The sequence below is a fragment of the Notamacropus eugenii genome, chromosome 3 (assembly GCF_028372415.1).
Source record: "Notamacropus eugenii isolate mMacEug1 chromosome 3, mMacEug1.pri_v2, whole genome shotgun sequence".
NCBI classification, from domain to species: domain Eukaryota; kingdom Metazoa; phylum Chordata; class Mammalia; order Diprotodontia; family Macropodidae; genus Notamacropus; species Notamacropus eugenii.
Window position 1 is genome coordinate 203,714,849 of NC_092874.1, and position 24,757 is coordinate 203,739,605.

The 24,757-nt window shown below is 37.8% G+C and overlaps 1 protein-coding gene across 4 annotated transcripts in view; it reads right to left on the minus strand.

Annotated features, from left to right (window-relative positions):
• KDM5A (lysine demethylase 5A) overlaps nt 1-24,757 on the minus strand; it is a 114,040-nt gene that overhangs the window by 27,220 nt on the left and 62,063 nt on the right. For 2 of the 4 annotated variants that reach the window (XM_072654079.1, XM_072654077.1), the window contains exons 18-22: nt 18,158-18,272; nt 16,939-17,294; nt 15,206-15,344; nt 3,563-3,742; nt 2,751-2,912 (exon numbers count right to left, since the gene is read on the minus strand). In XM_072654079.1, the coding sequence (XP_072510180.1) occupies nt 2,751-2,912; nt 3,563-3,742; nt 15,206-15,344; nt 16,939-17,294; nt 18,158-18,272 (952 nt within the window). Of the gene's footprint in view, nt 1-2,750; nt 2,913-3,562; nt 3,743-15,205; nt 15,345-16,938; nt 17,295-18,157; nt 18,276-24,757 lie in introns of all 4 variants that reach the window. The other 2 variants (XM_072654078.1, XM_072654076.1) reach the window with 1 other exon arrangement.

Sequence of the window (24,757 nt, forward strand, 5' to 3'; positions counted from 1 at the left end):
CAGGGCAGGAATTCCAGGCCAAATGAAAACCTACAATATGAACCAGCAGAGTTTCCTAGCTAGCTGATAGTGGCTGTTTCCAGAAGCAGTCTTCTGAAACACCAAAAGAAGCAAGTCCACAAGCATGTGGGTCAGGTCCAAATCTGGGTTAGGAACTTGAAGAACTCAGACTGGGCAGCAAGTGATCAGACTCTGCCCTGAAAGTACCTCTCCCCTCCCCTACAACATAAAAAGAGTCTGAATATTAGGTTTCAAGAAACCACAAAAAACTGCCCAGAATCAGAGGGCACAAAGTGAAGATTAAAAGAACCCACCAGTCACCTCCTGAAGGAAACACCAAAATGAAAACTGTCAGAAACATTACAGCTCAAATCCAAAGCTTCCAAGCCAAAGAAAAAATACTGCCAACAGCCATAAAAAGAGAATTCAAGTACAGAGGACTAAAAATCTGAATCACACACAATTTAGCACCCACCTCATAAAGGACAGGAGAGCTTGGAATATGACACCTGACAAGGCAAAAGTTATAGGCTTATAGCCAAGAAAACTTAGCTAGCAAAACTGAGTATAATCATACAGGTGGAAGAAATGGACCTTCAATCAAATAGGACTTTCAAGCGTTCCTGATTAAAAGACCAGAGATTTACAGAAACTTTGAAATGTAAACATAGGAGTCAAGAGAAACATGAAAAGCTAAACCTAAGGAAATAATCATAAAGGACTAAACAAGAATAAACTGTTTACACCATAATATGAACATGACACGTATTCATTATGAACCCTATCATCAACAGAGATCATATGAGAAGTCCAGAAGGCCTGGGAGTAGTTCTTTTATGTCTTGATGATAGGGAAGAGGAACACACTTTATGGTGAAGGGGGATTGGAAATTTATCTCATACTATCAGGATATGCAGTTCAAAGTCCATATAAAGATGGAAGAAGAAGTGGGAGAACTGGGTAATAACTGGACCTCATACTCAACTGATTAAAGGAGGAAAGAAGACACACAAACACAATTGGGTATGGAAATACATTTCACTTAAACTGGGAAATGGGAAGGAAAGGGAGCAAAAGGAATAAGAGAAAAAGCACATTATGAGCAAGACTAACCCTAATTAAAACAAACTCTATGGATGTACAAAACTATTTACAGCATCTCTTTTCGAAGTGACAAAGAATTGGAAACTGGGGGGGTGCTCATCAATTGTTAAATGGCTAAACATATTATGGTATATAAATGTGATGGAATACTACTGTGCTATAAAAATGACAAATGGGATAGTTTCAGAGAAACCCTGGAAGATTTACGTATGAACTGATGCAGAACAGGAAAATTATTTTTACAATACAGCAATATTGTAAGATAACCAATGCTGACAGACTTAAGAACTCTGATCAATGTAATGACCAGTCATGATTCCAGAGGACTTACAATGAAGTCTGCTGATAGAGAAGTGAAGGACGCAGAGGGCAGAATGAGACAAAATTTTTTAGACATGACTAATGCAGAAATTTGTTTTGCTCTACTACTTAACAGAAATTAAGAGAAATTCTGTTTTTCTTTCTTTCTCAACTGTTGGGAACAGGGTTGTGCAGGAGGCAGGAAGAGGTAAATATTTGCTGATTGAAAAAAATTGAATCTAACATAAAAACTAAAATAAATAAAATAACTGCAATCAATGTAATGACCAATCATATTGCCAGAGTATGTTCTCCTCACAGAGACGTGATGATCTTGAAGTGGAAAAAAAGATCCACATTTTTTGATATGGCCATTGTGTGGATCTGTTTTGTTTTGACTATATTTATTTGTTATGAGGTTTTGCTTTTTATTTTTTTTTTAAATTCTCAAGGTTTTTAACTAGGAAGAAAACAGGGAAGAGTTAAGCACAGTAGTAGCAAAAAAGTCACTGAAACATTTTTAAATGCAAAAAAAAGAACAGAAAGAAGAACAGATAGGAAGGAGAATTTTGAAGGTAACAAATAGAATTTATAGTAACAACATGTGGAATGTATTAATTCTAAAAAGTAAGCAGTATGAAATGGAGATTTATGGTTACATATTTTTGCATTGTGCTATGTAATGTTCCTCTTTAGTGTTTAACTTCAAAATAAAAAATTAAAAGATAAGGAACAAAAAAATGAAAAAGAACAGTTTCCTTTTCTGTAACCTATATAATTAAGTACATTGAGTACCTACTATGCTGTGTTAAGCACCATGGGAGATAAATAAGTATAAGACATAATCCCCAACCTCACGTATATTCTTAATTGGATAATAAAGAGGATGGTTTCAGAGAGACTACCATATATGAAACAACCTACAACAGAAATTCGAAGAGTGTGATCAATGGAAAATACTGAAAGAATGGAGAAGTCAGTAGTTAAAAGAGAAAGCAAGGTCAAATTTTGTTTTCTTTCTTAAAAAAGGAAAGGCAAGTTTGGGAAGAAAAGTGCCCAATTATGTTTGAAGGTAGTCTATGCAAAGAGATATTTGAGATACTTAAGGGGTAGGAGATGATTGTAGCTGATCAAAGACCCAGAAGAGATGGCAAAGATGGAGTCCAGAGTCCATATGGAAAGGTTAACCTTAAAGAGGGAGGGGAAAACAACTTCTTCCTCAAAAATTCACTGGAAAAGTTGAAATAATATATCTATAGACACTGATAGAGCTAACTTTCTCACGTCTGTGTACACATATACACAATTATACTTTAAAGACAGAATTCTTCAAATGAATCCCTTACCACCATTGCTGTATCTCTAGTTTCCTCTAAGCCTTCATCCAGATCACTCAGAGGATCAAGGTCAAGATCCTTTTCTTTTTCCTTCTCCATTAGTTCTTTTACTTTTTTCCTTCGGTTCTTGCTGCTTCCATAAACACCAATATCAGTCCGAGGACTTAGTACCTTTAAAAAAATATATAAAAAATGAAACATAAGGAATAAAAAATTGAAAGAGAAGGCATTCTTATACAATATCTTTTTATATTAGAGGCCAATCAAAGCACAGAATTATCTGCCAAGCCAGTCATCACCAAAGTCTCTTCTTTACACCATAAAGGATGTGCACATATTCATAACAGCAGAGAGCAGCTAGGTGGCACAGAGGACAGAGTGCCAGGCATAAAATCAGAAAGACTCCTCTTCCTGAGTTCAAATCTGGCCTCAAATACTTAGCTGTGTGACCCTGGCAATTCACTTAACCCTGTCTGCCTAAGTTCCTCATCTGTAAAATGAGCTAGAGAAGGAAATGACAAACCACTCTAATATCTTTGTCAAGAAAATCCCAGGTCACAAAGAGTCAGACATGACTCAAATGACTGGACAGTAGTAACAAATAAGAAAAGTAAAACTGCTTGAGGATCCAAATATCCTGTAAATATCTGATACAGTACATGGGGTTCTTGAACACATGACTTAAACAGATAAGGAAAAGTTGTCCTTGAACACGTTTTACACCAAAATAATAAACTTACAAAATCCAAAACCTTTAAATTCTGAACCACCAAAGAAAATAGATGGAAGTATTGTCTCCATCCAGCAATACTGCTGCTCACCTGTAACAGTGTATGGCTAGAATTCTTCTTAAGAAAGGTTCTCCCTGTACGTTCCCTCCATGCCCGCGCTGCTGCTACCTGTGATTCCACTTGGGGCAGTGCATCAAGTCGTACTGGGATAGGTCGTCCCTTGGCAGACAAGCTTTCTAGCTGCTCAAGGTAAGCATAGTTGCTGCCATTCTGGGAAAAAAAAAGACTTTTTCATTTAGTACAACAGTCTATTGTTGAAAAATATTTTAAAAGAGTTTGGAGTAAACTTTTTACATTATTCCTTATAACACTGATGAATAAATTAGAAAATGTCTGTACTTTACATAACACAAAATTGTCATTGGTAAATCAGAATAACTGAAGTTGGCACCAAGTGGGCACTAACACTGCTGGGGAAACGAAAGCATCCCCAGAACATGGGTAAGAAAGGAGATGAAAGGTGAAGAGAATTCTCACCACAGTGTCTTATGTAGGAACTTAAAATATTTCTTGATTAGTTGATTGTTAGAGGGAAAGAACTGGGTTGAAGTAAAATACAACAAATTAAAGAGTTAAAGTTAGATTCCTATGAAAGAGACTGCTATTTCTGGGTATGGAAAAAAGAAGTGATAGTGGAAAAGAAACTGGGAAAAAACTGTCCAGAAAAGGAATTTTGACATGAATTTAGGAGCTGTGCCTGGAGAAGTAGATTAAAAGGGTCTGAATTCATAAAAGATATCATAATCAATCAACAGACATTTCTGAACCACTTATTACGTGCCAGGTGCCAAACTAAGCAATGAGGATACAAAGAAAAGGGGGAAAAACGAGTTCTTACCTTCAAGAAGCATTATAATGGGGAAAACAACAACTACACATCAGAATATACAAGACAAATACAGAAGTGATGGAAAGTATCATGAGAGGGGGTGGTACTAGCAGCTGAGAAAAACCAAAGAAGGCCTCCTGGAGGAGGTGATGCTTAAACCAAATCTTTAAGAAAGCCAGAGATTCTAAGAGTCAGTGGTAAGGAGGAAAAGCTTTGCAGGCATGGGGAATAGCTCACATAAAGGCAAAGAGACTACAGATAGACGAGTGTGTATAAACAACAGCAAGCAAGCTGGATTGCAGAGTGCATGGCAGGGAGTCAAATATAAGATGTGTAATTAGAAAAGGAGGTAGGAGAATCACGCAGTAAATGGAAGAGAGAATCCATGGACAGTTCCAATAATACCCATATGATGCCAAGAGGCAGGTCCACAGCAGATTAAATAAACACTAAATGGAAGGTTCCCAGGATGGCATAGGCAAGAGTTATACAAGACCCTCGTCTTGTCTTAATGGACTGTGGTTTGCACTGCTGAAGGGATGAGAGTCCAGATCAAATGCTGAAGTATGCTAATTATGGCCACATTACTTACTTTTTCCCACAACTCCATTTCCTAATATATTAAATAAGGCGTGTGAACCAGAGGAGCTCAAATCAGCATAATAGCATCGCATTCCAGGATTCCCCATATTACAACAATATCTTACACCACATAGGGCTGGGTGAGTGTGATTTCTAAAGTGCCATGAAAGGGACTAAAAGAATGAAGGTATGAGGGGCTCTCAAAACCATAGTCTAAAGAAGAGAGAGAACACCCTTTAAATCAACAGCAAACACGGAGAGCCTTCTATTTGAGGCGCCCTAAAAAATTTATCACAAAAACAAATGGAATTAATTTTGCTTAAGGAAATATGGCACAACTCATAACTCCTGAAATTCTAAGTTAGCTCTCAATCTACTCTATCCTTCTGCAATAGAGATGAAGCCAACTTCATGGTCAAAAGAAAACTCAAGGGCATAGTTAGCTTTGGTCAAGCATCTTTAGATGAGGAGAGAGGAATTTTCCTAATTAAAGGCTCAAGACTTAGCCCTGAGATAATTATTCATTTACAAAATTACTGTAATACTCTAGGCCCACTTTAAATTCCATTCCAATTTAATTATTTGCTCTAGGAAACACTGTCTGCTTCAAAATTGGAATCTCTGAGCCCTTAGCACTCAAGCCATGTCACTAATAGGGACTCTGCAGATCATTAAACATGAAGAGCATGTTAAAAACGTCAAATCCAAAGGGCTGAGTTACCAATATTTGAAAATTTAACAATATAAGTGCCTTAAAATTTATAAAACACTTTAAATAGATTCTTATTTAACTCTCATAGTAATCTAAGCACTGTATATATTATCCTCATTTTACAGATTAGGAAGCTGAGGCCAAAGGAGGAAATGATATGTCCATGTTCACATACCTGAAGTTATTGCAAATTCAGTACTTCAAGGCTAGGTAAGCCTTAAAGGGAACTCTTATTTAGTTGGGGCAGCTGTGGATAGAGCACCAGGCCTGGTGCCAGGAAGACCTAACTTCAAATCTGGTTTCAGATACTTACTAGCTGGGACCCTGAACAAGTTACTTATTCCTGTTTGCCTCAGTTTCCTCATCTGTAAGATGAGCTGGAGAAGGAAATGGTAAACCACTCCAGTATCTTGGTCAAGAAAATCCCAAATAGGGACACAAACTGAAATGACTGAATAACATTTCAGTTGTGGGTTAGACTAGATGGCCTCTGAATTCCTTTTTAACTTTGAGATTCTGTGAATATGTATTTTCTGTTTACGTGTATATATAGGTCAGAAATGGTTATTATCAGCCAAAAGAAAGAAAGGAGGATTCTTGCAGATGGCTAAAAATTCAACAGGGTCAAAGTAGGGAGAACGTTCCAGAAAATACTCTTGAGCACTGGCAAGCAAATACAGAGTGTATCTGAGGAAGAATGTTTAGTGGCAACGTAATAAGATGTAAATTCTAAAAAGCAGATGGCTCCAAGCTGCGAAGGGCCTTAAATGCCAAGCTAAGGAGTCTAAATTGTATTCAACAGGCAACAAGAAACTAAAGAAGATTTTTGAGAAGAAAAGTAACATGACTAGATCTACACATAAGAAAGAAAAATCAAACAATTATAAAGAATGAAGGGGAAGGGGAAGAAAACAAAGGTGGAAGACCTTTGAAGAGACTATTTTAATAATCTTGGGGGGACAGTAATGAGGACCCATATTAGCTTAGTGACAATAGGACTGGAAAGGACAGATGTAAGACTAAAAGAAAAACAGTACTACTGACAAATAAAAAAAAATGGAACAAGGAACAGGCTTTAAGGGGTAAGAAAATGTCAGTTTTAGCCATGATTTTAGTGTAAGTGGGACCAGAAAAAACTCCAATATGGAAGGGACCTTAGAGATCATTTAGTCAAACTCACTTGACAAGAGGAAACATTCAGCCTTTGCTTTAAAACTTCCTCATTCAATTTTTGGCTAATTTTAATTGTTAAAAATTTTTCTTATATCAAGCCCAAATTTACTTCTTTACAACTTCTACCCAATTATTCCTAGTTCTGCCCTCTGAAACCAAGCAGAACAAACATAAATCTGTTCTGTTCCGTAAGTCAACCCTTCAACTATCTAAAGATGGCCATCATGTCCCACCCTCTTCCTCAATGTCTTCTCCAAGCTAAAAATCCCTGATTGCTTCAGCTGATCCTAACATGGCAGGAATTCAATTTCATCACTCCCACTGCCCTCCTCTGAACATTCTCCAGCTTACCGATGTGCTTCCTCAAATATGACACCCAGAACAAAACACAATGACCCAGGTATGGCATGACCAGAGCAAAGGGACAAGGATGACATTATCATCTGGACACTATGCTTCCCATAATGCAGTTGAATACTTCTGCATTATATTACTGAAGATTAGGATTTTTGGCTGCTATATCACACAGTAGACTCATACTCAGTTTGCATATCTTTTACATATGAACTGTTATCTTGCCACAGTTACCTCAACTTTTACATGTGAAGCTGATATTTTTGAACCTGTCTTATCCTTATTAAATATTATCTTATTAGATTTAGCCCAGTGTTCTAACCTGTTAAAACCTTTTTGGATCTTCACTCAAGAGTATTTTTTCACCTGCTTTATGTCACCTGCAAATTTGGTAACCATGCCATTCATGTTATTATGCAAGTAATGATACAAAAAGCTAAGCAGCAATGAATCAAGCACAGATCCCTTGTACACTGCACTGAAGACTTCCTTCCAAATTCACATCAAAACCAAAGCAACTATTAGTTAGGTATAATTATTCAATTAATTTTGAATCTACTTAACTGTACTCTCAGCTAAGCCAAATCTCTTCATCTTTCCCAAAAGAAAAGAATGAAATGTTAACAGGTTTTGACAAGATTTGGGCAAACTGTATCTAGAGTATTCATCTAATCTCTTAGCTGAATTTTTTTTAATTATCTGTTTCTGGGGTTGGGAGGAAAAGTGGGATTGGACTTATGCTTTCATTGATGTAAGGAACTCCTGGTAAGCAACTTCACAAGAAGTTCACAAAGCAGATCAGCACCTCCTCTGCAATTTATAATGTGAGAGTTGTCTGGAACACTACGAAATTAAATAACCTGCCCAAAATCACACAGCCAGTAGGTGTCAGAGCTGGGATATGAACTCAAGTTATCCTGACTCTGAGGCCAGCTCTCTATCCACTACACCATGTCACCTCTCAAAAGTCTAATAAAACTGTCAAAAAAGGAAATCAGTGTGGCATAACTTGTGTCTTTTTGATCACCACTTCCTTTTCTAGGCATTTGTTAACCATCCATTAATTTATTAACCAACCATTAGTAGTACACCCTAGAATGCTGCCAAAAAACCAAAATAAAACTCACTGACTCAATAGTTTCCAGACTCTATTCTTTTCCCTTTTTTGAAAATTGGGGAAACACATGCCTTTTAATCCCAGGACACCACCTCTTCACCTTTGTAATCTTATAAAAAACACTGGCAAAAGCTAAATAATCCCATCTGCCAGTTCCTTCAGAATGCAATCCACTTAGGCCTAGTGATCTGAACTCCTCAAGAACAATGTGCTCTCTGATGTTCTCCCTACTCGTTTTTAATATAAATTCACTATTTGCCATTTTTGTTTTAAGTTTTCCAGTCCAAAGGTTATTCTCCTTGGGAGAAAGAACAAAAGTAAAATAAGAATTTAGCAACAATACCTCCTCTTTGTTATTAGTTACCATCTCCCAGACTCTATATAACAAAACAACAAAACCCCTTTTAGTTGTCCTTAGCTTTCTTTGCTGACAGAAGCCCCTCCTGAGCTTCTGCCCTCCTGACGTTCTAATAGGGCCATGGTACATTCTGGAGACACCCTCTATTCTATTACTTGGTCTTCCTTTCATCTTCTACAGAAATCTTTTTTTTAATTTGTCCCTGAATATCCACATTAAATAATTATGCCTCAATGGGATTGTTTCTGTGTCTTTAGAATTTCATTCTTTAAAACTTTCCTTTTCTTCTGTGCTACCTTCCCCTATACTTTTTAGACCATAGGATCCTACCTCTATCCTTTTTCTGCATATTGTGAAATATGCCTCCCTTAAGTCCAGGATGCCTGTGACACTATGCCCGGCTTTCCTCTCTTCTACCACTAACCCTAAAATGAAGGGTATTTCCCTCCCAAAGATCCAATCATTTGTACCACAGCAACCAGTTCTTCCTTTTTTCTGAAAATCAGATTCAGAACAGAAGCTCCCCTTCTTGATTCTACTAGCTTTTGAAGGATGAAATTATCACAAAATATGTCACTGTTAACTTCTTTGCTTCAGACAAAGAGAGTTTTTGCAGATCTACAAATAAATTAAGTCCTCCATTATTATTATTATCATACACTCATGCCCAAGATCTCATTTCCTGAAATACTCACTTATTTATTTCCTAGTTCTATTTACGAGGTCTTAACAGAGGTGTCAAACTCACAGCCAGCAGAAAACTAACACATTAAAATGTAATTGGGAAATATTTAACAAAATAAATAAAAATACAACATAGTAGATAATATCATTTTGTGGTTTTCTAAGTCAATATGCAGCCTGGATATATCTATTTCTATATGAGCTTAATGCTACTAGTTTACAGTATTTTACGCTGACAATATGGCTTCTGAAAGTAAGCATGACATACTGGATAGAAACTTGGCTTTGGTCAATATAGTACTAGAAATATTAGCTTTAGCAATAAGAGAAGAAAAAGAAATTGAAGGAATTAGAATAGTCAAAGAAGAAATAAAGCTATCACTCTTTGCAAGTGATATGATGATACACTTAAGAGAATCCTAGAGAATCAAGTAAAAAAAACTACCTGAAATAATAAGTAATTTTAATAAAGTTGCAAGATATAAAAGAAACCTACATAAATCCTGGACATTCCGATGTATGACTAGCAAAGCCCAACACCAAGAGATAGAAAGAGAAATTCCATTTAAAGTTACTGTAGACATCATAAAATATTTGGGAGTCTACCTGCCAAAACAAACGCAGGAACTATATGAACATAACTACAAAATACTCTTCACACAAATAAAATCAGATCTAAATAACTGGAAAAACATCAGTTGCTCATGGGTAGGATGAGCTAATATAATAATAATAAAAATGACAATTCTATCTAAATTAATTTGATTATTCAGTGCCACACCAATCAAACTACAAAAAATTATTTTATAGAGCTAGAAAAAAATAACAAAATTCATCTAAAGAACCAAAAGTCCAGAATATCAAGGGAATCAATGAAAAGAAATGCCAGGGAAGGTGGCCTAGTTAAACTGTATTACAAAGCAGCAATCATCAAAACTACTTCGTACTGGCTAAGAAATAGAGGAGTGGACCAGTGACATAAGACAAGACATAGTCAATGACTATACTAATCTACTGTTTGGTAAACCCAAAGACCCCAGCTTCTGGGATAAGAACTCACTATTTGACAAAAACTGCTGGGAAAACTGGAAAACAGTATGGCAGAAACTGGGCATAGACCAGCATCCTACACCATAAACTAAAATAAAGTCCAAATGGGTACACAATTTAGATATAAAGGCCAATACAATAAGGAAATTAGGAGAGCAAGGAATAGTTTACCTGTCAGATTTATGGAGAGCAGAGGGATTTATGACCAACAAGAGATAGAGAACATTATGAAATGCAAAATGGATAATTTTGATTACATTAAATTGAAAAGGTTTTGGACAAACAAAGCCAATGCAACCAAGGTAAGGAGCAAAGCAGAAAATTGGTAAAGAATCTTTACAATCTGTGTTTCTGAGAAAGATCTCATTTCTAAAATATAGAGAGAATTAAGTCAAATTTATAAGAATACAAGTCATTCCCTAACTGATAAATGGTCAAAGAATATGAACAGGAAGTTTTCAGAGGAAGAAAAAGATATAGCTATCTAGTCATTTGAAAAAATGCTCTAAATCACTACTGATTAGAGAAATGCATCACACCTATCAGATTGGCCATGACAAAACAGGAAAATTATAAACTGCAGAAGATGTGGGAAAATTGGAACACAAGTTTATTGCTGGTAGAGTTGTGAACTGATCCAACCATTCTGGAGAAAAATTTGGAACAATGCCCAAAGGGCTATAAAAATGTGCAGACCTTTAGACCCAGCAATACCACTTCTAGGGTTGTATCCCAAAGAGATCATAAAAATGGGAAAAGGACCCACATGTACAAAAATATTTATAGTAGCTCTTTTTGTGGTGGCCAAGAAATGGAAATTGAGGAGATATCCATTAACTGGGGAATGGCTGAACAAGCTGTGATATATGGATGTAATGGGATCCTATTGTGCTATAAGAAACGATGAGTAGGTGGAGTTCAGAAAAACATGAAAAGATTTATATGAATTGATGTTGAGTGAGGGGAACAGAACCAGGAGAACACTGCACACATGCATAATAGTAACATACATAATAGTAGCATATATAATAGTAACACTGTGCGATGACTAAACTTTGACAGACTTCTTTGATAGCTCTTCTCAGCAGCACAAGGTTCTAAGACAACTCCAAAAGGCTCACGATGGAAAATGCTGTCCATGTCCAGAGAAAGCACTATGGAGTCTGAATGCAGAATGAAGTAGACTATTTGCTCTCTCTCCTTTTTGCTTTGTTTCTTCTTTCTTCTAGTTCATTCCATTGTTTATAATTCTTCTTTACAACATGACTAATGCGATGATACATTTAATATAAATGTTTATGTAGAGACTCTATCAGATTGCATGCCGTCTTGTGGGGGTGGAGAAGGGTAGAAAATTTAAAACTCAAAAGTTTGTGGAACTGAATGTTCTAAACTAAAAATGAATTTAAAAAAAGAAAGCTGGTTTCAGAGTCAGGATTCAAATCCTTCCTCAGATACATAGTGGAGACATACAATATTGATTCAAAATAATACAAGGTAATTTTTTCAGGGAGGCACTAGCAACTGGAGGGAAAATAGAAGAGACTTCATGCAAGAGGTTAGCTTGAAGTTAACTAGGATTGTAAGAAGTAAAAAGGAAGAAGTATATTCCAGGTATTCATTGGAGATAACTCTTAAAAAGACAGAGAAATGGGAGATAGAATGTTATATATAAGGAAAAGCAAGAAGGCCATTTTGGTTGGACAGTACAGTATAAGAACAAGAATGATTTATACAATAAGCCTCCAGGCTAGATACCATACAGCACAGTTACATTTTTCTTCTCTTTTCTACCTTTTCTGTTTAAAGTCCTTTGATTAAATATGCAAGGCTCTTAACAAGATTTACAAGCCCCTTTACATGTACTATATCCCAGGCCAAGAGCCAGTGTGGTCCAAAACTATAAATTCCCTTCTAGAACTCATCATCTTTATTATCAGTTCTTCATTTCCTAAATGTGTTCTCTTGTGAAGCCCTTGCCTTCACAGAACCTCAAAGCTGGAAGGGAGCTTAGTGGCCATCTAGTCCAATCTAACCACAGAATATAAATATAATATACCAGAAAAATGGTCCTACAGCTTCACCTAGAAGATGTCTAAGAAGGAAAAATCCATCACCCCTCAAGATAACCCACTTCAGTTCTGCTTCTGGTTCTTGCCTCAGGCTAATCAGTACAGGTTTAATTTCTCCTCCAAATGACAACCTGAAAAATAGCTATCACTTCCCTCTGAATTTTCTCTCATCCTGGCTAAACATGCCTACTTCATTCAACTAATCCTCAGATGACATGGACTCAAAACTCTTCATCATCTTGGTTGCCCATCTTCAATTAGCAGCAGTGATGAAAATACTGCTTGTAACCCTAAGGTCTTGAATTTCTTCAAGATTCTATAATCTTCAGACATACTTTCTCAATTTTTTCTAGGAGTTTCATTTGTATCTACAGTAATTTTCAGAAATGAATAGTAATTCTTTGGTCTTGGAACATTTTCTTTCATTTCTTGGACATACACCCATGGAAGACATTGGACCTTCTACTGTTGTCACTGGGTCCATAATAAGAGCTGCCCCTATACCCTTCAGGAAGAAGTCACCACCCACTATTACTTGTTTCTTCTTACTTTGACTTTTGATTGATGATCTCAACTGTCAGCATCCATGGGGGAAAAGCAGCTGCTTCCTCTTCAAGGCATCCAGCTCCCTTCTCCTTAGGAAGAACTTCATACATCTGGTTCTCATGTCTAAGTGTTCAGTGGTCCTTCTTCCTTCCTTTCTCCTCTGTATGACATACTTCCATCCTCCATTCTCCACATACAAGTGGGAATTTCCAACTGCCTCTTCAGATTCCTTGTCTTTTTTGTTTTCACATTGGAACCCTTCTTCCATTAAAAAAAAAAAACCTAATTCATTTTCCCTTAAGACCTAGTAAATGAAGAGGCATTCCTCGTCCCCTCCTCACCCTAAGTGAGTACCTGCAAAAACCTTGACCTAAAGGGCCCAAGGTCTTCCAGCACATACTGGGTCATCTCCAGTCATCCTGATGAATATCTGGTCACTGGATTCAGATGGCTCTGGAGGAGAAGTGAGGCTGGTGACCTTCACAGCCCTCCCTCCCTCAATGAAAACAAAGTCCAGTGCAAGTCATGTCATCATTTCTCTGATGGCATGGTCTTCTTCGACAATGAAGGAGGAGCATACAATCTCAATACATGATATTCTCATTTTCCTTCTTTGCCTTTTGAATTCCCAACCATCCTTTAAAAGCCTAAAAGAAATGCAACCACTTTCATGAAGTTTTTCTTGACCACCCTAGCTGCTAAAGACTCTCTTGCCCCACAAAACTCATAAAGCACTTGATTCTTCAATAATACACTCTGTATTACCATGATCTATGATTTGTCTTATCCTCCATACACTACAGTGTCTTATTTAAAATTTTTATTTTCCTGCACTTGGTAGTGTTTTACACAAAATGGTGCTTAACAAATATTTAGAATTACTTTATAAGTAATTGGAATTGGTAAGCTGGCTCTCAACAGAGTCAGGGATGAAGATACAGATTTTGGAACTATCTACATAAAGAGAATAGCTGAAACTGTCAGAGTGAATAAGAACTCCAAGAAAAAGTACATAGAGATATCTAAGGACAGAACACTGGAGAACATAGAACCTGTCAGGTATTAGAAAGAAGATAAAGAACCTGAAGAGGCATTTAGAGAGGTAGAAGAGTCAGAGGAATATGGCATCTCTGAATCCAAGGGAGGAGAGGCTATCATAGGAGGGAGTTTCAATAATGATCAAAAACTACAAAGAGGTCAGGAAGAATTTTATTTTTTAATTTGCCTGCGCTACTTATGATAAGGAGAAAGCAGGTGTAGTGGAAACATTAAGCATAGACAACCTTTTCAGTAAGTTTCATAGTGAAGGGGAAGAAAATTAAGGGAAACTAGGTTTTGGGATTGGACCTAAGTATGTTTGTAAACAAATGAGAAGTAACTGGAAAGGAAAGAATGAAGATGCATGAGATGACTGCTGGAGAAAGTCAGTGGAGGAGGTAAAAGGAAATGGGACTAAGAATGAAGGTAGAGAGAGATTAGTCTTAATCAGGAGAAATGATGACTTTATATCTGTTGCCTTGCCTGGTTCCAACTTCACAGAACAAGCTGCCCCTCTCAGGTGAAGCTCATCACATCTCACCTCATCAAGCTTTGGTTGACTCTTCCTCCCTCAGTCTTCTCTCTCCTTTGACTGAAGGACTCCCAATGCTTTCCTTTAAAGAGGGAAGAAACTGACCTCTGTAGCTCACTCCATTTTCCATTTCCTGTTGTGCCTGGTTTAAATTCCACCCACTGAGAAACCCCTGAACTGCACTACTTTTTATTCTCTCCCACCTTTCTTGCCTTCTTTTTGTGTGTTCTCTCCCTCCATTAAAATGTAATCTCCTTGAGGGCAGGAGGCTGTCTCTCCCTCCTTTCCAACTGTGTCCCCAGCTTCACACAGTACCTGGTACAAAGTAGGCACTTAATGTTTACTGAATTGGATTAGAAGAAGAGAAAGGGTAATGACAATGACAAATCCTTTCAGGTATGAAGGAGGGATGCACTGGAATATCAGGTTATCCCAATTAGTGAAATAGGAGGCTAAGGAGGCTACCCCTAAATTATGGGGGTAAAATGCAACTAGGCTTGAGCAGAGATAAAAAAAAGTTTGAAATAACTGTTGTGAGGAACAGGATGAGGAAATGACAAGAGCAGAATATTCATTTATTTTTAGGATAGAAAAAAAACTCATGCCATTTGGTCCAAATTACTCACTTGAATAGCTTCTACTTTAGCTGTCCATTCTCTGGCTCTTTGCAAGGCTTCTCTCAGGGCTAAAACATTGGGTAGGAAGGCTGGGATATTCTTGGCTTCGTTCACAATGCTCTCTAAGCTTGACATGCTGTGGCGAGGTCTAAAAGAAGAAAAAGTTAGGGAAACAAAGTCTGAAGGCCAATAGGTCTATTTTTTTTGAGGCATCCATGATAATTTCAAATATGAGTCATAGATAATTACAAAAGGTAACATATCAGAAATACATTGGAGCTTATTCATCATACTAGTCTAAAATCTTATTAACCACAAAATGTCACTTAGTGCAGAGAAGACACATATTAAAGTTCCAAATCTTTTAAATTAGTACCATCATTTACTGGCAAAGGCTTAAGTCTGACCCTATCTAGAGGAAAGGGAGAAAACTAGATGCCCTCTAAAATCACATCCATCCCTAGAATTCTACAATTAACAAAAGGACAAGCCAAGGTAACATGGCTGAAACTCCATCGCTGGGTGGCAATGCAGGAGCCTTACATTTTGTCCTTGAATTCGCCTATTTTTTTTTTTAGCAAAAATTAGAAGGGATAGGAAATTTAATTTAGGGAAATATATTTTCTGTCATCATGTATTACTGCCCATATACAGAATAAAAACTTTTATTTAGCCACTTTGAATTAATGTTGATGGCAGCAATAAATAGGCCTAAATCATCAGTTTTCCACCGGAGCAATAACTCTAATGCAAATGCTTATTTCTCTCATGGTTAGCCCTTCCCAATATAAAACCTCCACTCCGGACACTCTGATCTTTTATTGTCCCTCAAATACCTTGCATGTTTTCATCTCTGAGCTAGGTATGTACATATCATCTTCCTGATACAATATAAAATGGAGGGCAAGAACTGCTTCATTTTTTGCTTTGTTTCCGCAGATAAGTGCCTACCACATAAAAGATGAATTGCCCTTTGTACCCCTCCCACTCCACTTATCTGTACTCTACCCATTTAAGGCCCAGGTCAAATTCCATCTCTTGAAGCTTCTTCCCTGATATCCTAAGCCTACAACGAAACAGGAAATAAGTCTGAGCCAAACAGTCTGAAACAAGGGTCTAAATCTGAACTGAGCCAGGAAACAGGGCAAAAGGAACAAGTAGTGCAGAATAAGAAAAGGGGAGGATGGCGTCACAAAGGATCACTGGCACAGTTAAGGAGCTGTCTGCCTTTTGTTTCTGTTTTTATATTCTTCACCACACCCAAAGGAAGGGAAGGTCAGTATTCAAGATAAAAAATAGGTAAAGAGATCACTAAAAGGAGCTAATTTTCCTTCAACTCCAAGTAGAAAATACTATCCCCTCCCTGGGTGTCAGTGAGTGATCTTTATTCTAAACTCTTTTCATATTTAGTGATAGGTCTGTATCACCTATTTCACACATAAATACAAGGCAGTATATGTTCGTTTTATGTGTATTTTATCTCAATTAAACTGTAAGCTACTAGAGGATAGATATTTATTTGCTATCTTGTATCCCCCAAAGCACCTGGCATAGTGTCCTGCACATAGGAAAGTCAATGAATTCTTACTAACAAACCATCAACATCAGCCCCAACTTATAGTTTCATGCATACTCAATGACACAATATGTAATTATTCATTTAGAGTCTCCCTTCTAAATTCTACCTTTGGGTAAGTCCTATGACTATTACAGGGGCAATAGTCACCAAAAGCAGGACTTACCTAGCCTGTAAGCAAACCTTGGCCTTCTCTTCCCATCTCTCAGAGACTGTAAGGAGCTCCTGAAGCTCAGCCATAGCTTTCTCCACAGCATGGTGAGGTGCCAAGCCCACCCCAGAGTCTATTAGCTTCTTCATAACATCTAGGGTGACACGCTGTGGATCTGAAAGTGTCAGCCTCACTTCATCCAGCCATCGAGCCTGTTGCAGCTCTTGCTTCAGCCGGGGCAGCTCAGGTAATTCCACATAGAGACTAGAACCCATGTCTATTAACATCTGAAGTTTGGAAGAGTCTGGGGTTTCATCCATCATAGCTTCCTGAGCACGTTCATGAAATTCTTCCACATCATCCAGCAGATTCTGAAACATAAAAAGAATACTCAAAATTAGGTTGCAACAAAAATGATTAAACCACAACTGGGAACTGATTGTCCAAACTGTCAGCTCTACACATTTTAAGAAAGTATCACCTCTACTATAGCACAAAAAGATGCAGTGCAATAGTTAATAGGCATCTATACCTGTGTGTAATGATCATTATGTTTTATTACTTCTATATGACTTGATGAATTATTACTTCTTACAATAAACCAATAGGCTGATTCCCAACTACTTGTTTAAAATGTATTCAAACATTTAAGTATTATTTATTATAGACAGGGTGTATATATATATGCATGCATATGTAGTAGGTGTGGTAGATATCAGATATTAATTAAAACTGGCCTTCTATAAACAAATATTAAACTTGGCATTCATAGCTGAGGGGAGGGGAAAAGTGAGAGGGAAAGAGCAGACAGGAAATTGAAGTATAGAAGAGGGGAATTTTTTACAAAGCATGATATGCCTTGCACAGTTATGGGGGAAATAGTATAATTCAAACTAATTCTTGGTTCTCTGACATTAAAGGGGAGGAACAGCAATTAATAAAACAGACAAGATCTTCTTAACAGCTCTCATTTCAGGCTCTCAAATAGAAGCAATTTTATGAAGAAAGGAACAAGCAGGGCAATAACTTTAATTTTTTCCCCATTTTTAAAATGAGACAGATAAACAAGATGATCTCCTGAGATCCCCTCCAGCTCTAACATTATATCACTCGGTGAAATAGAAAGGAAATATCTGAGAAGCAGAAAACCACTGGGGCTAAACTACCCTGTGTTCATCCAGGGTGGTTCCAGTACTTTCCCCGCAATGTCCCATAAGAAATAAAATACTCCAACCTTGACTTGTCGAGCCTGGCTGATGACACACGGAAGACTGAAAAGTTGCTGGACAAAGGCCTTTAGCTCTTCCATAGTTAATTTGGTCCGAGTCTTCCCAGTCTCTGGGCTCTGTCTGCTATGTAGTTGACAAACAAAAAGTACACAAATAGTATGATATGAGATAGCTTTCAGAGAGGTCAGCACAGGTTAAACAGGAAAAATCCATGCATGTTGACACAATTTTGACATTAAAGGTAACAGGTTAGCATACATAACTTTGGCCTTCCCAATCCAGCTGACTCAAATGATTCCACTGTATTACTGGTGATCATTTCAGCACTATAGCTCTTTAAACAGGAATTGAGTTTTTCTACTAGAATACGGTCTTAGCTTTGGTTGCAGGCCTTCATTCCTCTAGCAACGTACAAACTCTACAACTTTTCAAGTTCAAAGCCCTCGAAACTAAGCATATATGCATAGCCTGTGATGGTACCTCACAGAGAACAGGTGACAATGACTGTTTGTAGATTACAAAGATAATGCACAGTGTTGTACTGAGCACTTATGGATACACAGTAACTAACTCCTACACGAGTCCTGCTCTGAGGCTTTCCATCTTGATGATTATTGTTCCATGAATGTGTTGTGACCTACTCACACTTCATTGCCCCCTTGAGCAATCTTCAACTTCAATTCTTTCGAGACTAGTTTTAATGCCATTTGTGGTCATACAAATTACAAAAAGACAGGCCACTCTTTCAAGGAGCATGAGATTGTTTTTTAAAAGATGAACAACTGACCCAAAAGCAACCTTATCTAATCTTTTCTTATCCAAGTTTGGGCTCAAATAATTATCTCTTTGCAATGTTTGTCCAAGGCGTAGATACATACCCACACACATGTACACTGATGGATCAGCTAACATATTATCTGTCTAATTACATGTCATCACATGAACAACTGTCTAAACAATCACTCATTTTTAGAGATACAAATAGTTATCCAAATCTTCAGTGATTATGGATCTTGTTTTCAAGACTCTGCAATGCTCTAGGCCTTGATCCAATCAGAATATCATATACATATGGAAACACCTGGAACACCTTACCACCTAAAAAGAACCTCTCCTCCACTTGGCTGCTACGCTAGATCCCATCCAGGGCAATGGGGTTCATTTTACATCTCCCAGTTTATGCCCTCCTATATAGGAATAACAAGAGCACCAAAATTCTGTCATTCTATCTTCCAAGGTATCTTACAGCATTTTGACAAATGTCACTTTAAAATCAGACATTTTGTCACACATCACAATGCTACTTTAGAGTAGAGAAACAATCAGCACAGTGCATCCTTATATCCTCAACACGTTCCAGGCAACTGTGACATTCAATTCAGTTTCTGATAAGCACTGCAGTATGTCCCAATGTCCCAAGCGTCACCTTGAGATACACAATGAATCAACTCCAACTGCTTTATATGTCCTCTCAAGAAGAACCCTATGAGCCACCCTTCCATGGAAGCAGGAGCTTCCTTTTGTTTTCTCTTTTGATTTTTAACAAGAGTGTCAAGATCTAGAAGATTTAGTTCTAGAATTATATTTGATTCAGGACAAAAACTCTAATTGCCAATAGCTAAGTTAACGTTTGAAGACTCACCAAAAACTGTGACTTTTAGCACTCTTCGCCTTCTTTTACAATACCTGGTCACTTCAAAAGTAGAAGGGGCAGAAGGGGCAGGAGGGGCAACTATAGTTATGATCAGATAGAGCACCAGTCTTGGAGTCGGGACGACCGGAGTTCAAATCCAGCCTCAGACACCTGACACTTACTAGCAGTGTGACCCTGGGCAAGTCAAGACTCCAACTGATTCCACCACCACCACCATCCCCCCACCCCCCCCAAAAAAAGGCAGAAGAGAGCTAAAGGAACTGAGGTCCATTTTTTATTATTTTTTCTTTTCATGGGTTGCCATGACCTAATAGCTCATTAGCCAGTGACCAATCAATCAACAGGCATTTATTATATGCCAAGCACAGAAAAGTTGAAGATACAAAAAATAAAACTATTCCTCATACCTCATTAAACTTATATTTAAGTAAGACTTATAAACTTATATTTAATGTTATACATGAGTATAATTTCTATAAACACAGAGGGAATACAACACATGTACAAATACTTATAAAAGAAAAGCATTAGCTACTGTGAGAACCAAAAAAGGTCTAGGCAGGTGGGCTTTGAGCTGAGTCGTAAAAGGAGGTGGAGGCAAAAGTGAGGAGAAAACACTGGGCATAAAGAACAGCCAGTAAATGGCAAATAGTACAGAGATGGAGTGTCATATGCAAGGAGCAGCAAGAAGGCTGCTGGTGCTAAATTAGAGAATGTATGGTGGGGAGGAAAGGCAGGAAGGGCCAGGTTGTGAAGATCTTGAAATGCCAAAAGGAGGACAATTTCTTAATCCTAGAATAATGGGGAGCACTAACGCATACTGAATGGAGGAGGTGGGGGAGAGGATGGGAAGGATCGTGTATGTGTGATTTTGATGTCTATTTGCCAACCTCAAATGGGCCCTCACTACAGCAAGGCAATCCTTTTATTCCTCCCGAACTATCATTCCCCACAGAAGTTCTTCCTAATGTTTTTTTCTATCGTTAAGACTACTATAACTTTCCCTACCTCATTTCTCTTTTTACTTTAGTGAAAAAAATGGATTGAACATGGGCTACCCCTTTCCAATTCTCTACACCTCAAAACACCTTGACATTATTTCTCACTATCTCCTCCTTTCCCTGAGTCAAAGTTACCCTTCTCCTTGCCAAGACCAACCCTCTCCACATACATTTGATCCCATCCTCTCCTATCTTTTCCAGAAGATTGTATCCTCAATCACCTCTACTCTCTTGAAACTTCAACCTCCCTGTATCAACTGGGTCCTTCCCTACTGCCCTCAAGCATGCCCAAGTTTTCACAAGACTTAAAAAACCTTCACGTGATTCTTCGATCACAAGTGTCCTAAATCTCTCCTTTTCTTCAAACTCCTTGAAAAAGTGTCTGCACTTCCTGCATCCACTTGCTCTCCTATTCTTTACTACTTCACAATCCATCTTCTGATCTCATCTCTCAACTGAAAGCTGACTCACCAGAAACTCTCTCCAAAGTTACTAGGCAAAAGGATTCATATTGTAGAGAATTCATAGAAGTATAACAAATGGCAAGAAGTTTTCCCAAATAAATAAAATCTTATTCAATATCCAATGATTCACAGTGCAAAGAAAACCTAACCATGTCTAATTTAATCAAGATTAGAAGACCAGATTCAGAGCTGGAAAGAACCTTAGTTATATACAACTTCACATTATAGAGGAGAATACTGAGGCTGAGAAATACCAATTGACTTTCCCAAGGTCACAGCTAGTGACTGTGTGGAGCAGGAATTGAAATCAGTTCTCCCTGATTGAAAGCCTAGGGTTCTAGCCAACGCACCAACTGGATGCCCAGGCATTTCTGTTTGCATTAAATGTGCTTCCTGTAAATAGTGTAATGATGTTGGCTTGCCTTTTTTGAGCCATTCTGTAAATTATTCATTTAATGCTAGAATTCAAAACCATTTATATGCATAGACTGGATTACCAGGCAGGTAAGTGGTACAAGGAATGGAGTGCCCAAGTTGGAATCAGGAAAACCTGAGTTCAAATCTTGTTCCATGCACTAACCAGCTGTGTGTCCCTAGGCAAGTGTCTTAACTTCTAGCCTCAGTTTCCTCATCTGCAAAGTGGGAATGATAATAAGAGCACCTACCTCTCAGGGTTGTCATAATAAAATGAGATCATATTTGTAAAGCACTTTGTAATCCTTGAAATGATGATGATGACTCATCTCAACTGCCAAATCTGAATGACCTTTCCACCATTCTAATTCTTCTCAACTTATGGGCTGTATTTGACAGTTCTGATTATGTCATTCAGTTACACCCACTGAGCCTAAATTTTCATCAGGTGCTGACCCAGGTCTTCTCTTTTCTCTCTATAGCAAGGGTTCTTAATCTCTTTGTGCAAGGACCCCACTGGCAGTCTAGTGAAGTGTAAGGACCTCTTCTGAGAATAACATTTTTAAATGCACAAAGTAAAATACAAACATTTACCAAAAAACCAATTATATTAAAATAGTATCAACATTTTTTTTTTAAAAAAGTCTTTGGACTTCAGGTTGAAAACCCCTATTCTGAATTATCTTACTTGGCGATCTCATCAGCTCCCTTGGGTTCAATTATCATCTTTATGCAGATGATTCCCAGATTTATATATGAAGCCTTGACCTCTCTCCTGAGCTCATCTCATATCACCAATAACCTTTTGCAAATCCTGAACTAGATTTCCTAAAGATATCTCAAATACAACATATCTAAAACAGAATTCATTATCTTATCCCAAACCCCAAAAAGGTCCCTCGCTTCCAAAATTCCTGTTGCTGCTGAGGCACCACCATCCTTCCTGTTATTAAAACCCACAATCTAAGTATTATCCTCAGCTCTTCTCTCACTCTTACTATACATACCCAATTTGACGCCAAGTCTTGTTTCAACCTTCACAACTCTTTTCTATGCTTCCTTCTCTCCCTTCACATAGGTACCATGCCTCTGTAGGGCCTCATCACCTCACAAATGGACTAGTACAACAGCATCCTAACTAATACTCTTACCTCAAGTCTTTACCCACTCAGCTGCCAAGTTTGACCATGTCACTGCCACCTCTTTCTCAATCAACTCCAGTAGCTCCCTATTACTTCCAGAATCAAATATGAAATCCTGTTCAGCATTTAGAAGTTCTTCACAACTGGGCTCCTTGGTACCTTCCCAGTTTTCTTATACTTTAGTCCCCAGAACACACTTAGCAAAATTGGCCTTGTTGCTTTTTCTAGAACACAACACTGCCTCTGCTCACTCTGCATGTTTCCCATGCCCAGAATGCTCTCACCTCTATCTCCTAGCTTCAAAACTCAGTTCAAAACCCACGTTCTCCAGATTTTTTCCTAATTCCCCATCCTTCCCCTCCTCACTGCTAGTGCCTTCCTTCTAAAACTACCTGCCATTTGAATTCTCTACGTCTTATATTTACATGCTATCTTCCCCATTACAGTGTGAGCTCCTTGAGAGCAGTCATTATGTTTTTACCTTTCTTTATATCTTCTACACTTAAGCAAAGTACCTGGCACATAGTAAGTGCTTTCTGACTAACCATTCTTTCTTCTCCTTAGTGGCCGGTTGTAGATATCAATAAATTGTATGCGATCCCCAAGATTCTGTGCTGGGTGTCCTCTTTTGCCTCTGTATTCTCTCTTGGTAACCTCATCAGGTCTTCTGACTTTATCTACCATCTCCTTGCCATCTCCAGTTGTCTATATAAAATCAGTTATCAGTTTTTGCACCAAAAAAGCCAACCAAGATTAGGAGGGAAGCAGAAAACTGGGAAAGAATTTTTATAACCAGTGTCTCTGATAAAGCCTTCATATCTAAAATATATAGAGAACTGAGTCAAATTTATAAGAACAAAAGTCATTCCTCAATTGATAAATGATCAAAGGATATAAACAGGCAGTCTTCAGAAGAAATAAAAGCGATCTATAGTCATGTGAAAAAAATGCTCTAAATCACTATTGATTAGAGATATGTAAATCAAAAAAACTCACGTACAACATCAATTGGCTAACATGACAAAACAAAACAATTATAAATGCTGGAGAAGATGTGGGAAAATTAGAACACTAGTTCTTTTTTTTCTAATTTTTAAAAAATATATAATTTATTTTTCAGTTCTCAACATTCACTTCCACAAGAATTTGAATTCAAAATTTTCTTCCCATCTCTTCCCACCCCCTACCCCAGAACAGCATGCACCCCATCCACCTCTTCTTCCAGTCTGTCCTCCCATTACCTACCCTTCTTCCATCCCCCTTCCCCTCTATTTTCCTGCATGGCAAAATAGATTTCTATACTCCATTGCCTGTATATCTTGATTTCCAGTTGCATGCTAAAACAATTTTTAATATTCATTCTTAAATCTCTGAGTTCCATATTCTCTCCCTTCCTCCCCACTCACCCTCATTGAGAAAGCAAGCAATTCCAAATGTCATACATATGTAACAATGCAAAGCACTTCCATAAGTTATGTTGTGAAAGACTAACCACATTTCCCTCTATCCTATCCTGCCCTCCATTTATTCCACTCTCACTCTTGATCTGTCCTCCCACAATAATGTTTGCTTCTGATTATCCCTTTCCCCAGTTTGCTGTCCCGTCTATTATCTTCCCTCTCCTATCCCCTTCCCCCTTGCCTTCATGCAGGGTAAAATAGATTTCCATATCCAACTGAGTGTGTGTTATTCCCTCCTTAAGCCATATCCCATGAGAGTAAGGCTCAATTATTTCCTTTCATCTCCCTCCTCTTCCCCTCCATTATAGCTCTTTCTTCCCTCTTTTATGTGAGATGATTTGCTAGTCTACCTCTTGCTCTTACTCCTATTACATTCCATTCAACAGTAGATTTTATTTTTTTAGGGATTCTCCCTTCATATTCAGCTCATCCTGTGTGCTGTTTATGTATCTATACATATGTATGCATAT